The following is an 18,290-nucleotide window of genomic DNA, read 5'->3' on the forward strand; positions in this document are numbered from 1 at the left end:
GACCATAGTAATCTAGTACTTGATAAAGGCAAAAATCCCAACTTTTGGAACAGGAATTTACTTTTTGACAAAAATTGCGGGGAAAACTGGAACGTAGTTTGGCAGAAACTGAGTATAGACCAACACCTCACACTGTATTCCAAGATAAGGGAAAAATAGGTATATGATTTAGACATAAAGGGTAACATCATAAGCAAGATTTTCCAAGAATCAACTTCTCCCAGTTCCTCTCATTCCAAGATGTTTTTTTGAAAAATAACATTGATGCAATTTTTTTTAGAAAAGACTACAAAGGAATACCTAATTTATATGAGTAATTAAATAAATTATTTAACTAAGATGTAATTCCAACTCTGATGCCTATTATCCATATGACCATAGACAAACCATTTAATATCTCAAAAACTCCATTCTCTCATCTATAAAATGAGGACAATAGACTATACCACACACCTCAGAGTATTGTTATCATGATCAAAATACTTTGTAAACCTTAAAATACCATATAAATGTTAGCATTGATTACAACCGTCATCCTCAAAGTTCTCAGAATAAATCACTCCTGATAAGTGGCCCCCAGCCCCAAATATATGTAAGATAAATTAGTTTTATTATTTGAAAATATATTTATTGGAGGGACAGTTAAATTTAGGAACAAGTAGCAAACTTTCAATTTTAACTTAGAGATTCCATGTTTACTTGACTTATTCTTTCTTTCACAGATATGCAATTACTCAGTGAAAATAGTTTTCCAGTTGATCCTTTTTGTTGAAAGTCTGGGCAGTGTAAATGCCATAGTACAGATTTAGTCCCTGACATTTATTGAGAGTCTATGACATACTGGGGCAACTAAGTAGCACAGTGGATAGAGTGCTGGTCCTGGAGTCAGGAAGACTCCTCTTTGTGAATTCAAATCTGGCCTCTTAGACTTACTAGGTATGTGACCCTGGGCAAGTCACTTAACTCTGTTTGCTTCGGTTCCTCATTTGCAAAATGAACTGAAGAAGGAAATGTTGAACCACTCCAGTGTCCTTGCTGAAATGGAATCACCAAGAGTCAGGCAGGACTGGAAAAACAAACAAACAAAAATGCCTCAACAATAACATGGCATAGTGAGTTCTGCAGTACGTGTTATGATGAATACAGAAGAAATATTAGACAGTGTCCTGACCTTGGGAATCTTTATACTCATAAGAAAATACTTAAGAACTTCCACTGAACTGAGAAAATGCAGAATGAAAGAATGGCTGTAATAATGATAGTACTGCATTGCATTTGTGTGTGTGCACGTGTGTGTGTGTGTGTGTGTGTGTATATATATATATATATATATACATATATGTATATATAGTGTGTATATGTATGTATGTGTATATGCATGTAATATATTTTATATAGATATAGATATCGTTTCCGAAGTGTCTTTTTTCTCATTTGATCTTAACAACCCTAGGACATAGGTGGGACAGGAAGTCCTATACTCATTTTAGCCTGAGGAAACTAAGATTAAGGTCCCCCCAGCTACTTGATGTTAAAACCAGGTCTTGTGGCTCATCATCCAAGAGGCTTCCCACAACCCCAACTTACCCACCCTGTCTCTTTGTTAATGGAAGTCTTCCTGAAAGAATTGAATTTTGAAGGAAAATGAGCAATGAAGGCTGGGCTGGTAGGTGGGAGAAGGTATTCCAGGGAAATGAAAAGTCATATATAAAAGGAAAAGATATAGGAAGAAATGATATGCGGCAAAGAGCAAACAGATTAACCTGGCTGAAACAAATATTCTTACTCGGAAAGTAAGGAGAAATGAGATCAGTGAACAGTAGAAAGTGAATTAAGGTTTCAAGAGAGCTGATAGTTATCCCGGGAGCAAAGGATGAACATAGCTGATCAGTCAGCTTCTCTTGCATTTTTCTTATACTTACAAATTGACCTTTAAAGGAGAAGAGCTGAGATTTAGAATTCACAGCAAGAACACGCGTTCATGTGGGTTTCCTAATCTATGCTGTCGAAGGAAATAGTGATAAATTAGATAAACATGGAGACTACATGGAAGTTCATGGAGGATCATGTAAATCTTACATGACATTCAGAAGAATCTCTTCCTTTTCCATCTGTTTCCTTCAAAATATCCTCACAGATGGCTTTTCCATGTGGCAGTCTGGATTAAGTTAGAATCATATCCTTTCTTCATCAGCAGGGCTTTGAGGGGTTATGTTTAAGTAACGCTATGTGAAGATTTTGGTACAATGAGAGAAGGGGTACAGTTTAAAGAAAAAAGTCCAGGGGTAAGAAGAGTACCAGGTTTTTAGCTCATCCTGCTGGACTAATTTTATAATCGTACCTCTCTTCTGTAGTTCTGTCTGTAAAATGGGGCTAATGAAATATTTCCCTTCCTTCCCTTAAAAAGATGTTAGAACTAAATGAGTGCATATAAATTTCAGTTAGTGTTAATATATTCAGGTTTATTCCTGACTGCTGAACTTCTAATTTACAGAGATACAGTTTCTTAGAGGTTCTGGAAGATACTAGTTAGCATCCAGGTACTACCGATTTCTTCACAAATACAGACATTAATATTTTCATTGATTTTTAAAGAAAATTACTTTTAAATTGTTAAGGGGAAATAGCAAGGCTTTTGCTCTTGCTTTCTGTGAGGATAAAGCAGTCTAATGGCATGCCGTGTAAATGTCACATGTACACAGGACAACAAAGACCCTATTGTAAGAGAGCATAATGTCATCAAATGCTTTGACGTCCTCTGATCTCCAAGGATGGCAGTTCTTACCAATAGAAAATGTCATAGTAACATCCACTGTGAAGTGATAAATTCAGAATTTGTGTGAGTCTCAAAACTTGCATATTTGAGTGTTTATATGCATCATCGTAAGAAGTAAGAGATGAATCTGAAATGCAGGAGCCTCCCTTGGGCAAGCTTCAATTAACAAAGTAAACCAAATACAACTCACAGAAAGTCATCGGTGAGCTTCCTTAGTGTTAAAATTAATAGTCTTAGAAACTGAAGTGGAAACTCTCCACATAATTGTTATCGTTTTTAGATTATGATTTCACAAACCACTGGGGGGAAAATTCCTACCTTTGCGCCCACACTATATTCTAATTAAAAGCGATAAAATCAGCAAAAAGGACAAATGAGACCATTTCCTAACTTTCTAGCAATTTGAAGCAGCTGTATCCTTAGTCACAATTTAACTTTAAGAGAAAGGAAATATGGACATTTTGTTTAAGCAACATCAAGAAAGTTATCAGGGTGAGATTTTTTGTATGCCTAGTGGAAAGTTAGACCTAATCTTAGTGAGCTAACAAAGGAATCTATGAGTTTGAAGAATACATAGAAAAAGGTTTTCTGTTTCATAAATACCTCAAATTGTTGTTCATTCATTTCTTCCCCTTGGGCTTAAAGCTGAGCTCAGAAGAAACTGCCTACATACATGTTCGTTAAAACATTACTCTCTCTCCATCTTCCTGAAACACCCTTTTGTACACCCTTAAATAAGAGCAAAAGGAGCCTTCCCTCACCCCATTTCTCTCATTTGCTTTCTGTTCCTGGAAAGTAGTACCCCTTGAATGGGTGCAATGAGAACTAGTGTTGCTCTATCTCTCCCTTTGCAGCGACCAGAATCCAAAGGCATAGACAAATCCAAAGGTTTCTCAGAGGTTAGGGAGCAGAAGTGTCTGTTTAGATATAAACTCTTTTAACCTGCAAGAAATATGTCCTGGTAATGGTGAGGGCACCATAGCAGAGGCACCTCAGTGAGACTTGGTTTATCATGCTTCCCTCCCACCCCCATTAAAAGAAAAAAAAACTTACATAGCAAATGTTGAATGTTTTTACAGAGACTTCAAGGGCAGTTGTGGGGATGTTTATATTTCAGACAACCTAAACATTGTTTGGAACAAAATTAGAGATTTCATTTAGGGTAACAGCAAGTTGATGAATTGCAGCCCGCATCTTGTTCAAAAAAAAAGGAGTTTTACAGTGGGTTCTTAGTCTAGACATACAAAGAGTAGAGAAGAAGAGAGAGGAGACAGCATTCTCATTCTAACACTCATCTTTTACATCATACTTCAGCCAGAGGAGTAAATTACTCATAATAAATCAGATTTACAAATAGCCACTCATCTACTCTTTCTCAGGGACAGTAATGATTTACACTGGGTCAGTCATAATGAATTCTTTCAGGATGGTGAAACATTTCTGTGGGTTGGTAAACTTTTGGTGCCAACTTGTCATTCTATAAGAGACACTAAGGGCACTCGTGTTGTGTAAGAAACCCAAGTTTTGATACTACCACCCTTTCCCTCTTACATCTCCTAGATAAACTAAGAGAGTAAGGTAGAAACAGGAATCTAAGAGGACGATGAGTTGAATCTAATGGTGAATGTAAGGGATCTCAAAAGCAGAGGAATATATTAAAGAGAAGAAAAGTGAGGGGAAGAGGTAATATCTGAAATAGAAATACACAAAAGGACCTAAGATGAAGAAGAGCAAAAAACAAGGGGACAATGAGCAAATCTAAATAATTATTAGCTGTTAATATTAGTCCTATAAACAGATGGAGTAATTAGCTAACAGTTGTATTAAAGGAACATTGGCAAAAATAGGAAGTCAACTGGTTCTTGGCAGAGAATGTCTTGTTATTCTGATGACTTAACTTATAAACAGAAGTGAAAACACATTGCTCAGTTTGGGGCTGTTTATACACCCCAAGTAGGTTAAAGAGCTGGGTGTCTGGGGTTGACCTTGCTTGTGCTAGAGTGTGGAGAGTTGTTGTTGTGGTGGTCATGATTGTTTTTTGTTCCAAAACAATATTTCCACTTCTGCTCTTTTCTTGAGACTTTATTGTAAGATGAAGGGGGAAAGGGATTAACTTGGGGGTAATGAAAACATTCAAGTCTAACAGAGACCAACTTCCAATTTATGAGTGATAACTTCTTAAGTGTAGGGGAAAGGCCCCATGTTAAGCTAAAAAATAAACAAGTAGTGACCTCTCCCTACCTCTCACATTCATGCATTGGATGTTTGGCACCTCCATTTGAATATAGCTTGAGTGCCAACCACCTGTCACATGCAATCAGTTAGTAAACTTACCAGAAGCTTCGACCTGCCAAATTTTCTGGCCAGGTTTGAATGTGGAATAAACAGTAACCAATTTTCAAAGTCTAGCCTCACAAGAAAATTCTAAAAGTTTGAATAAAAATATAGGTTCCTCTGCCTAAAAACACTCATTGTATATTAGGTAACATTTGCAAGTGTTAGTAATGTTTTTTCATGACACTATTCACAGGTTGCTCGATTTTTTTTAAATGGAGGGGAATATGAAATTCTCCAAATAACTAATAAAATAAATGCTCATTAAAACAACTAAAGTTTACATCATACACTTCAGTTTGGCAAAGACACCCCAAGAAAGGAAAATGACAATTGTTGGAGAGGATTCACTGATGGTGTAAATGTGGTTAACACCAAAAAGCCTAAAGAACAATTTGGAGCTATTTCTCAAAAGTCTCTAAACTGTATACACCTTTTGATGCAGCAATAATACCACTACTAGATATATTCCTCAAAGAGATCAAAGGAAAAAGGAAAGCACACAAATGTACAAAAATATTCATAGCCTATCTTTTTTTAACTGGAAATGAGGAAAATGAGTGTTCATCATTTACTGAATGGCTAGCAAATTACAGTAAAATACAATGGAATATTATTGCACCATAAGAAATAAAGAATGAGATTAATAAAATGACCAATCGGAATTCCAGAGATTTGTGGGGCAGGGAGACAGTGGAATTTAGAAGGAAGATCTTAGTAATGAAAAAAAGTAAGAAAGGAGAGAGAACCAATGAAGAATTTTTGACAGAAAAGAAGGAAGTTTAGAGGAAGACATAAACAAGTGTCACAGTTTTGTAAGTAATATGTTGAATTAGCACATACTTTAAAAAAACACAAGTTCTATATACCATCTTCATTGTTGATTCTTTGTACATAGAACTATTCATGTTCATTAGTATTCATCATTTCAGATTAACAGTAATTTTTTTTTAATTTTAAAAAGGAAAAAATAAAGGACTAAGTGAAGAAGATAGATTTTTTTTCTTAAACACCAGAAAATAGAGTAGAAATAACTATCTTGCTACAATTTGATATATATTGAAAATCGCTTGTTTTTCATTGTTTCCCTAAATATGTCAGGAATTTACTTAACCAGTAAGTCACCTTTGATCTCTTAAAAAGTATTTTTAACCAAACCAAATTCCAAATAGCCTTGCAGAAGAATAAGAGCATTCAATAACTTTTTCACCACTGTTTAAAGCAAGACCTTGAAGGATTTTTTTCTTCCAATTGTTGATTCTTCTGCTGCTGTTCAGTCATTTCAGTTGTGTCTGATTCTTCATGACCCATTTGGGGTTTTCTTGGCAAAGATACTGGAGTGGTTTGCCATTTCCTTACAGATGAGAAAACTGAGGTCAACAGAGTTAAGTGGCTTGCCCAGGGTCACACAACTATTACTGTCTGAGACCCAATTTGAACTCAGGTCTTCTTAATTCCAGGCCTGGCACTCTATCCACTGCGCTGCCTTTAACTAGTTTATTGCATATGTAATGTGTGTGTGACCTTTCACTATAACTTAACTAGCTTTCTAAGTATGTTGTTCATTACTATGAGCCTCCACTGTTTGTTAAAACAGGATTAGACCTAATCTCAACCAAAGACAATTGCCATGATCATTTTGGCCTGGAGAAGAGCTGACATTTGTATTGTTAGTCCAGTATCAATCAGTTGCCAAGGAGAAAGATTAAGTCTGCCTTCATTCTTTCAAAGGAATGTTAGTATGTACTAGGAAGTATCAGCAATTTAGGTGAATTTTTAAAAATAAGCTCAAGTTGAGAGGCAGCACAATTTAGTGGAGAGAAAGCCAGCCTTGAAGCCAGGAAGACTTGGGGTCAAGTCCTACCTCTGAAGGGGCTGGCAAATCACTTTACCTCTCAATATTCAAGGAAACTCTTTTTTTTTTTTTTTTGGTGAGGCAATTGGGGTTAAGTGACTTGCCCAGGGTCACACAGCTAGTAAGTGTCAAGGGTCTGAGGCCGGATTTGAACTCAGGTCTTCCTGAATCCAAGGCCAGTGCTCTATCCACTGCGCCACCTAGCTGCCCCTAGGAAACTCTTTAAGGATATACATATTTCAGTTACCAATCTTCTACCCACTGCTGGAAAGTGTTCCTATTCCATGAGTTCCCTCTATCAATAAAATCAGGGGTCCTGTTCCTATCAAATTATGACTAAAGCATGATCACAATGGCTACCTACTTTTTATTGTGAGCCCTCCATATCTGTCCATAGATTCTCTCTACTTCAGGTGAAGGCACCTAAAATACAGACACTTGTTGGACCACAATTGTGATTTCATTAATACAAGGAATAATCCATAAGGAAGCTCCATCTACCAGGACAATTCAAGAACAGCCTTTCCTCTGAAAGTCTAATAAATTGCCCCAGGCATTAAGAGGTTAAGGGACTTTCCTAGGGTCACACAGTCAATATGTGCCAGAGACCAGACTTGAAGCCCGGTCTTCCTAATTCCAATACCAGCTAGCATATTCATATTCTCGTATTCTCATTCTCTCTCTCTCTCTCTCTCTCTCTCTCTCTCTCTCTCTCTCTCTCTCTCTCCTGTGCCCCAATCTGTTTTCCTTCATTATCATCCTTGGCAAATAAGGTAAACAACCACAAAAAGAAAAAGTCACATAATTTGTTAAGCCCCTGACCCATCTCTATCATGTTCCTTGTGGTAAAAAACTAGTATTTCTAAAGCACTGTCACTTGATGCATCTTAAGTATAATAACTTTTTTAGCTGTTGAAGATTTTTCTGACCGCTTTCTTCACAGTACCCCAGTAAAGAACAAGTGTTCTTCTCCAAAACTGAATAAAAGAGGAGAATGTCAGGAATAAGTCTTTATACAGTGCCTACACTGTGTCAGGCACTGCACTAAGTGCTTTACAAATATCTAATTGAATCCTCACAACATCCTCGGGAGGTAGGATGCTGTTATTATACCCATTTGACAATTGAGGAAACTGAGACAGAGATAAATGATTTCCCCAGGGTCACCCAGCTAGTAATTGTCTAAGGCTGGATTTGAACTCAGGTTTTCTTTACTCCAGGTCCAGTGCTCTATCCTAAATGTGCACCACCTAAATGCCTCATAAACTGATAGCATCAGAATTTACTTTCAAGCCCAGGTCTCCTGACTATCAGTCCAACACTTTCTATTCTATATTAGTTTTCAATATAATTGGTTTCCCTCATAATCTTTTGTGTTTCATCTTATGCATTTAAATCCATTCTGGAAAAGGTCTATAGGCTTCACCAGACTGCCTATGGTATCAGGGATGTGATTCATAAATTGTTATGATCCTCTGGTGTATTAGAAAGGGCACTAAACTTGGGAGTCCTAAGTTCAAATTCAAACCCTCCTCCTTACCCCTTGCTTGATGTTTTTGGTCACCTTACTGTTTTGCTGCTCATTTTCCTCCTGCATAATGGAAAAAGGTTGGATGATATGATGGCTAAGGTCCCTTTCAGCTTTAAATCAATGATCCTGTGACATGCTTTCATTTCTTTTTTTTTTTTTTTTTTTTTTTTTTTAGTGAGGCAATTGGGGTTAAGTGACTTGCCCAGGGTCACACAGCTAGTAAGTGTCAAGTGTCTGAGGCCAGATTTGAACCCAGGTACTCCTGACTCCAGGGCCGGTGCTCTATCCACTGTGCCACCTAGCTGCCCCCTTTCATTTCCTTTTGCAGATTATTGTTAAAATGTAGTTTTTAACCTCTAAGTTGAGTATATGTTCCCCAAAGGAACCTTGAGATTTGTGCTTTTTTGTTTGTTTTTGTTTAGGTCATGAGTATAAAATGAAAGTGAGATATAAAAGTGAAAAATATCTTCATCTTAAGACTATCCAAAAAAAATTTTGTTTCATCCCTAGCATTTCCACTAGGAACCCTTGTGCCTGTCAGATTATATAGTTTATGTATGTTTCATTTCAAAAGGGGTTTGGGGGGGTAGGGGGAGGGAAGTGCCATAAAGTTTTTTCTAGTTGGAGGAAATAATCACTTTCCATTAAGTTAAACAGCCCCAATCCATTTTAAATTAAAATATCTGACAGAGTAGCAAGAGAGCTCAGCTTTGTGGTCATGTGGGTCTCTTAGCAAAGAAACCTGAAAAATTGGTTCCTAGTCAGTACCACTGAGGGGAAGGCCTTCAATTCCCATTCTGGACGATATTGCTTGGAGATATTCAAGAAGTTAAAAAAAACCTCTTAAATGCGTCATCCTAAGTCCTTAAGGAGTTGAACATATTAGGATGACAAAAAGAGTATGTCATTAAACCACAACTACCCTTTCTGGATTACCAGGTATTTGTAGATTTATTGGCAAGATGGCTTAAATTATGGATGTATTTTTAGCCTGCAGCATTACATAATAAAAGAGCAACAGAATTCTTTGCAGTTAAAAAAAAATAGAGCCTTATTAAAGCTGAAGCGGACTTCTGTGATTTTGCATTCCTCGATCTGCCCAAAGAGGTAACTCCATGGTTACACAATCAATAAAGTTTGAAGGGGCGAGCATTTCCATTTCCCCATTCAATTTAGGAATTGGGACGGCCTCCCTCTCACTACAGACCCGCTGTTTAGTCTGAATCTGAAAATTAAACCCAGAACTTGAGCTCTCGAACATTAAATACTACATTTCTTGCCAGCTCACAACCTCACCAGTGTCTGTGTGGTAAGGTCTATGACTAAACTCTTCAAACATTTTTTCAAAGTATTTTAGAGCTCCATCAAGCATTAGTGTGTGTGTGTGTGTGTGTGTGTGTGTGTGTGTGTGTGTGTGTGTGTGTGTTTTAATCACTCAGCTGAATTGTACCATAAGGTATATATACCACATCCATTCTGCTGGACCAAATCAAAAGGACAGTGATATTTCCAAAATATGTTTCTGATTCTTTTTGGAATTTTCCAAGCTCAGTTCAGAGCCAGGGTATTCTGAGTGAGGGATGCATAGAGCCATCTTTGGGAAATGTCTCCCTTTCATGAGCAAAAGAAGAATTGGGGCAAAATTGGGTGTAGTTTAATGATAATCATAAAAAATAAAGCTCTCCCCCCAAAAAAAAAATTTTAAATAATAAATTTTTTTTAATTTAAAAAAATTTTAAAAAACAAAAAAAATTTAAAAATTTTAAAAATATAAAGCTTTCCCATTGAGTTTCCCTCTCTCCTCCTTTCTCCATTCCCTGCCAGAAAACATGCTTGTTACACCACTCAGAGGGAAGCCTCCGTTTTTCTTTGTGAGGTAGCAATGTGAATGGCTGTGAGCTGTTCAGTGTTCAGAGAGGCCTTAGTGACTGGTGCTCATAAAAATGTCACTGTGCACTTCCACTTTGAAAGGCCCTTTTATCTTACCTTCCTGAAGCCCCTTTCCAATGGGTTAGTATGCTTGGCCAGGAAGCTGTAGCTGTGCCTTCCCACATAGCTAGGCCGTAATGAGGTGTGTTCAGTTCTTGGCTACATGTTTCAATCTCTTTATTACTTCAAAGCTTTTGTTGGAGGTCTGAACAATCTTGCCATCTCATTGGTGATAGGTTTTTAACTTGGATTTAAAAAAAAAAAAGTTTTCAAATCATTCCAATGCCCAGAAAAGCCTGTCTACTAATTAGTGGCAGGATTCATAAAGAAGTAAATAAAGAGAACATAATTCTAGGTGGCCTGAGCATCCAAAAAAAGAAAGAAAGAAAGAAAAGAAAGAAAAAGAAAAGCCCTGCCATCTTGGGAAATCAGTCTTAGCTTTTTCTTCATTTTGGCTGGCCCCTTCCCTGGTTACTCCTCACAGTTTCTGCTTTGATGTATTCATTTGGCCTTTAAGAGGGATCCCAGGTGAATGCTGAACTGGGACTGGGCTGTCACACTCAGGAAAGGTAAATAGACCTTTGCCGTCCCCTCCACTAGATCAGAAACTCCTTGAGGGCAGGGATTGTCCTTTGCCTCTTTTTGTATCCTTAGCACAGTGACTGGTGAGTGAGGTCACTTGAATTTTCAAAATGCATCTTCATCCTGGTCCCGTGGCTTCTTCCTTTTCTTTCATTACCTCCACACCTCATCCTTTTGGATGGCTCTTGCCTTTCTGACATACATGCCATGAGCTGATGCACTGAGCAGAACCACAGTGTTGGTCCATTGGGAGCCATATTTGTCCTGAGAGTTGTACCAGATAATTATCTCATCAAATGGCACCCAGCATTAAACACAAAGGGAAAGGATGTCAAAATTGGTAGAAAGGGACAAAAAAGCAAAAAAAAATACCAAACCCTGTCTTCCCAGATCAATTTATAAGTGGGACAGGACAACCAAAGAAATGCTGACATTTAGAGGGAACTGATAAGTTACACACTCATTCCACAATGTAGAAACAACAGAGCTTAGCACACTTAGTAAGCGAGAATAATAGCTAAAATAAGAAGCTACCAGAGAAAACATCTCCCTCTCTAGACAAAGGCCTCACAATATTCCATACGTGGGCTATTTCTCTTAATAAACTCACCACCCACCACCACATACACCCTCCAACTGAATGTTTTAAAAGCTTGATTTGGGGGGCAGCTAGGTGGCGAAGTGGATAAAACACCGGCTCTGGATTCAGGAGGACCTGAGTTCAAATCCAGCCTCAGACACTTGACACTTACTAGCTGTGTGACCCTGGGCAAGTCACTTAACCCCAATTGCTCCACCAAAAAAAAAAAAAGTTCATTTTTGAAGTTCTGTTGCCTACGTCTTGTCTTAGGGCATGAAAAATGCTAGTTATGACTGTACCTAGCTGTGTTCTGTTAAGAAGTATTCAGCAACAACGAAAAATACCATAAATCATCATTTTCTCTCAGTCAAAATGGGCTTTGATCAAACTAATGACATTTCATGATCTTCATAATCCAGCCATAATCTTTGTAATTTCCAGCAGTTTTGAATAACTTATCAGAGATCAACATAGATTATTTTAAAGCTTGTGACCTTGAAGTTTTCTTTCCAGATTTGGAAGTTAAAGTTTATTATTATTATTATTATTATTATGAACATTCCTAACACCCAAGAACATGAACATTTCGATATGCAAAGAATAGATAAGAGAATTGGCTATGAAGCTGTGAATTTGTGTTGAGTACAATTTGTTTTCTTCTGTGTATATTAAATTTAACACAGTAGTAGCAATACTGCCCTATTTCTGCCAGCTTCTGAACTTCCTTCTCTTCTCTTTTGAGGTTTTTAAAATATTTCATTGATGTACTTTCCTATTTTTTGTATCACTATCATTACCCATCCACTCTGTGTTTCTCCCTCACCAACAGAAATCATCCTCTATAAGAAATCAATCAGTAAACATTTATTAGGTGGCTACTATGTGCCAGGCACTGTGCTAGATATATATAAGTATAGTTAAGCAAAACAAAGGGTAGTGTGGTGGTACAATAGATAGAACACCAGGCCTGGAGTCAGGAAGACCTGAGTTCAAATGTGGCCTCAGACACTTACTAGTTGTGTGATCTTGGGTAAGTCACTTAACCCTGTTTGCCTTGGTTTCCTCATCCGTAAAATGAGCTGGGGAAAGAAATGGCATACGGCTCCAGTATCTTTGCAAAGAAAACTCCAAAACGGTCCGACACAACAGAAAAAATACTAAACAGCAACAACAACAAAGCAAAACAAATCAGCAGATTGTCCATCTCTGAAAATGTTATGTCTCATTGTACACCTCTTCTCCATCTTCTCTCTGCCAAGACATGGCAATCATGAGTTTTTGTTGGTCTTCTGTAGTGATAGGGTCAGAGGTTAGTGGCTTAGAATCTATTAAGTCGGGGGGCGGCTAGGTGGTGCAGTGGATAAAGCACCATCCCTGGATTCAGGAGTACCTGAGTTCAAATCTGGCTTCAGACACTTGACACTTAACTAGCTGTGTGACCCTGGGCAAGTCACTTAATCCCCATTGCCCCGCAAAAAACAAAAACAAACAAACAAAAAAAAAACAATAGAATCTATTAAGTCAAATCCTCCCAATCTGATTGATAAGAAAATGGAGGGCAAATGAACTTAACTAGCTCGACCAAGGTCACACTGAGGAAAGATTCAAACTCAGATTTTCCTGACTCCACATCCAACACTCCATCCATTATACCCACTGAAGTTGTATGCAATTGGTCATGGGGTTGATCATAATTCTTCGATTTTTTTCAAAGTTGTTTTTCTTTACATAATTGTAGGCATTGTGCAAATTTTTTCTCCTAGTTCTGCTCACAATTTTCCCCAAATCTCCCTTTCTTCATTTCTAATGTCAATAATATTCCATCCCATTCATATCCTATAAATTATTGAACCATTCCCCAATGAGTCATTCAACAGACTTTTATAAAACACCTACTGTGTGCTGCACATGACACTTGGGTAAGATCTAGGCATACAAAGAAAGGCAAACAATAACAGTTCCCACCCTCAATGAGCTCCCATCTAATGAAGGAGAAAACATGCAGATAATTACATGCAAACAAGTGATATAGGGCAGAAACTGGAAATAAGTAACAGTGAGAAGTCACTAGAATTAAGAGTATGGTGACAATGTCCTGTAGATCAGAAGGTCTAAGGGGAGACTTAAAAGAACCCTATTAATAGGCACTTGCTTTGTTTCTGGTTCTTTGCAACAGCAAAAAGTGCTGCTAGAAATACTTTGGTCCATATGGATCCCTTTCCTCTTTGGGCTATATTTTTGGTTAGTCAAAGTATCCGTACAGTTTGTGACTTCTAAGGTATGATTCACAGTTCCTCTTTTGTCATCTTCACTAATGTGAGAGATGTTAATAGCAACAAGTGCTAAGCACTTGTTGATGTTGTTCGGTTGTTTCCAACTCTTTATGATCCTATCTGGAGGTTTCTTGGCAGAGATACTTGCAATGGGTTGCCATTTCCTTCTCCAGCTCATTTTACAGATGAGGAAACTGAGGCAAATAGGGTAAAGTAACTTTTCCAGGGTCACACAACTAGTAAGTTTCTGAGGTCAGATTTCAACTTGGGAAATTGAGTCTTCCTGACTCTAGGCCCAGCGCTCTATCCACTGCGCCACCTAGCAGCATATTTGCAAAGCTCTACGTGTTATTTCATTTTATCCTAAAGACAACCATGTAAAGTAGATGTGATTGGTATCCCTGTTTTATAGATGAGGAAAAACCGGAAGCTTAGAAAGGTTAAATGACTTGCCCAGAGTCATGCAGCTAATAAAATGCAGTCCTGACTCCAAGTCCAAAGCTCTATTCACTCTGTCACTCAGCTGCATTTCATAGGTGTTTTTTTTCTCTTATTATTAATGGTTTAAAGCATTTTTATGGCTGTTGATTGCTTGCATTTATTTGTTTTCACTTATTAGGGAAGGTTTCTCATTATTATATTTACTTTGGGTTCTATAATAATACAGTAAAGTCAAACAAATTATCCATCCTACTTGAGCCCCATTAAGGTATCAGGATCTAGGTCAGAGACAGCTAAGTAGTGCAGAAAATAATAAGTGTCTGAGGACTCCAAAGGCAGGAAGACTAGAGTTCAAACCCTTCCTCAGATACTTGTCACTTAACCTCTGTTTGCCTCAGTTTCCTCATTTGTAAAATAGCATCTACCTCAGAGTGGTTTGTGAGATAAAATGTAAAACACTTTGTGAGAGTCAAAACAAAAAAGAAATGCTAATTACTAGTAGTCATAGTTAGAAAGTCTGGGTTCACATCTCAACTCTGCTGTGTACTACTTGTGTGATGCTGACTTTACCTTTTGGGGTCTCAGTTTCCACATCTGTAAAAGAGAGGGCTCAAAGTAGATGATATGAAAAAATTCCTTCTAGCTCTAAGTATATATGATCCTGTGAAAAGATATAAAGTCTATCCCACTTAAGAAAAAAAGTAGCCATCACAGTGGTGAGTTTCAAAATAGTCACTTAGGTCTACATCCCTTGGCCACAATGAGAAGTGAGTCATTACTGAAATGAAGCCAGTTTCTGTCCGACAGGTTAGCAACTTCCTGGACTTTAAATATTAAGTGAAAAGACAAGGTCAGAAGGCAGCTGACCCTTGGCTTCTCTCTCTTTCTTCTCCCCATGGCTTTGATCACACTACATCTCCCTTTGTGGCTGGTCCTCCAGAGAGTAGCGTCCCAGGTCATGGCCTGTTGCCTCGTCAAGAGGTCTAAACCTACCAGCTTAAATATTGGAGGCCCACCGTTTAGCAGGAAGGTCTTTTACTTCATGCTTTCCACATTTCCCACCTCACCCACAGCAGACTAAACAAAACCAGTGTTAAATCTCATGGCTAGATGCTGCTATGGTTATATTTTTTAAGCTGTCATCCATTCATTTGTGTGTGTATGTTTATTCCCTGGATTAACAGCTTTTTTTTTCAGCCTTTTGGGGAGATGTTTGAAACCTTTTGAAAAGGGATTGCAGTAAGCAGTGGCCTATGATTAAAGGCAATGGGGGGGAGAAAGACAGAGAGATAGAGAGAGACAGAGACAGAGACACAAAGAGAGACAGAGAGAGGAGGAGGAGAGAAAAGGAGAGAGAGAAAGGAGAGAGAGAAGGAGGGAGAGAAAAGGGGAGAAAGAGGAGGGAGAGAAAAGGAGGGAAAGAGAAAAGGAGGGAGGGGGGAAGAAAGAGAGAAAAAGAAGTATGTGTATATAGATGTGTGTGTGTGTGTGTGTGTGTGTGTGTGTGTGTGTGTTTTCTTTCCACGCGGCCACTCTTAGGCAGTGGTGTCACACATGGTAGCATTTAGGACCCCTTCACAGCTGAAGTGTTTCAAACACTAATGAATGGAAGTTTGGTCACATAATGCAGACAAGCTTTAAGGCATGCTTTACTGAATGGTGTACTGTAGTGGCCTGGGAAAGGAAGAGAGTTATAAATTGTGTCAGTTAGCCACCCAGACAAAATGAAGCCATGTGGAAAATCAAATCTATTAAAGTATGAAGACTGTTATAAGCTGTTTTAAGCCGGCCATTCTTAAAGGGTCTCAGTTAGCTGGAGGGGTAAATGTTTACCTAGTCTTCCTAGGTCCTGTTCACATGCCATCTTATGAGATGGTGGGCCACATTTGATAAAAATCAATTTCTCCCTAACAACCCTTTTTATCAGAAATGTTTATTGTCTCCCATTTACCACCATGTCCTGAAAGGTATTGTAAATGTATTAAATAAGCAAAGTAAAGAGGGCTTCCTGGTGAGGGGGTTAGAGGGTGTGGGGAGCAGGGGGGTCTGCTGAAGGCCCCCACCAACTCCAAAGATGTAGACAACAGGAGGAACACTCAGACTCAGCATTAAAAAATACTACCAGCAATCTATAATGAAGACAGAATAAATTCATGCTGCCGGGGTAATCTACCATTGGCCTGTGCATTTCTATGTACAGCCTAAATGTCTGGAAGCCAGACCAGTCATACAGATCTTGGGTCATCACTTTTTTAAAGTTACAGAAAATTATTTTCTCTCTTTGATTCTTTAATTTTTTTTCAATTTACACACACACACACACACACACGCACACACAATTTTGTTGTGTTTTTTTTTCTTCTTCCCTCTTTAGTTCTTTAATAACCAAAAGGGCACAGGTACAATTGAAGAGCAGGGGGAAACTCACCACTTTTACTAATGCTTGAAGGATCAAGTTCTCTCCCTGCCTCCTTCAGTTTTCCTTTTCTTGTTTTTTGACCCGCTACTCCCCAATTTGAACAATCTCAATAGAGATGCATTTGTTTCTTTTTTCTGCGCTCACCAGTGAAGAAACAGACATCACACTGACATTCTTTGGCCTGAAAACAATTACGTTTTCTGCCTGTCACTATGTCAAATGTTAAATCAACAATGGTTAATGGCTGCTATGGGAAAAAACAACACCTTTATTCCTCAACTACTTGTTTAAGAAACATTGAAAGTAGAAAGCATTTGCCAATTAGCCTCATCCTTTCAGGAAGCCAACAGAAATTCTAGTCATGATCTCCATCATAAGAAATTCATGGGGGCAGCTAAGGTGGCACAGTGGATAAAGCACCGGCCCTAGATTCAGGAGGACCTGAGTTCAAATCTGGCCTCAGACACTTGACACTTACTAGCTGTGTGACCCTGGGCAAGTCACTTAACCCTCATTGACCTGCCCAGAAAAGAAAGAAAGAAAGAAAGAAAGAAAGAAAGAAAGAAAGAAAGAAAGAAAGAAAGAAAGAAAGAAAGAAAGAAAGAAAGAAAGAAAGAAAGAAAGAAAGAAAGAAAGAAAGAAAGAAAGAAAGTCACCTGTTCCTTTTCTTACCAGGCCCCTCACGGTGAGTAATAATTGTTCTTTTCATGTGTTCCAGGAAGAGACTGAAGAGACGTCCTCACAAGAATCTGCAGAGGATGACTAAGAGACCACAGCATTCCATTTCTACCTCATCAGCAGTTGGGTCTTTTGAAGGGAGGAGACACTGCCGTGACCACTTAGTTTTCTATTGCCATGGTCTTTTCCACTTTTGCCTGGGGGAAAAAAAATCACATAACCTTAAAAAGGACTTTATTAATCACCTTCTTTGTAATCCCTTCACAGTCCCAGGTTTAGTGAAAAACTGCTGTAACACAAGGGGACACAGATTAACGATGCAACTTTTAATTACTGTCTTCTATTTTCTTAACCTACTAATAGTTTGTTGAGCTGCTAAGAAAGGGTGAATGGGTCAGAAAAAAAAATCTTTGAATCAGGTTTAGTCATTCACTGCACTGCATGGAAACAAGAAACTTGTAATATTAATTATAATGGGCATTCATACAGGAAAGGCTTGGTGTGAAACACGTTATAGGCCTCAGATACCACCGACCACCCACTCCCTCTCTTAGTCAACTCCCTGTTTAGAACACCAAAGATAAGGGATAGATGCTACTCTTTTTTTTAATTATCTTGTAGACTTTTACTTGATTTTTTTCACTTACTGTTATTTCAAGAAAGATTTAAGGCTGATTTGTCATTTCTCTCAACTCATAAACCAGAAGAGGTTATACTCATTTTGCAGAAGGGAAGGAAGGCAAATCTATGTTGCCAAATTGTAGATTTATGGATATACCAAGCATATCGACAGAAGCAATAAACATACTCAGTAGTAATATCTACAGGAAAACACTCACCTAGTTAGAACTGACTTTCTCCATAGGTAAACTCCATTTAGAAATCAGTCACA

At 38.1% G+C, this 18,290-nt stretch overlaps 1 protein-coding gene across 1 annotated transcript in view; it reads left to right on the top strand.

Annotated features, from left to right (window-relative positions):
- The window catches only part of HMGA2 (high mobility group AT-hook 2), a 199,096-nt gene extending 181,575 nt beyond the window's left edge, over positions 1-17,521 (top strand). Inside the window, exon 5 of the mRNA XM_043969319.1 lies at positions 17,439-17,521. Within this exon, the coding sequence (XP_043825254.1) occupies positions 17,439-17,486 (48 nt within the window). The 3' untranslated portion in view covers positions 17,487-17,521. The remainder of the gene's footprint in view (positions 1-17,438) is intronic.
- The last annotated feature ends 769 nt before the right edge of the window (positions 17,522-18,290 follow it).

This window comes from Dromiciops gliroides, chromosome 5 (genome assembly GCF_019393635.1).
Source record: "Dromiciops gliroides isolate mDroGli1 chromosome 5, mDroGli1.pri, whole genome shotgun sequence".
NCBI lineage: Eukaryota > Metazoa > Chordata > Mammalia > Microbiotheria > Microbiotheriidae > Dromiciops > Dromiciops gliroides.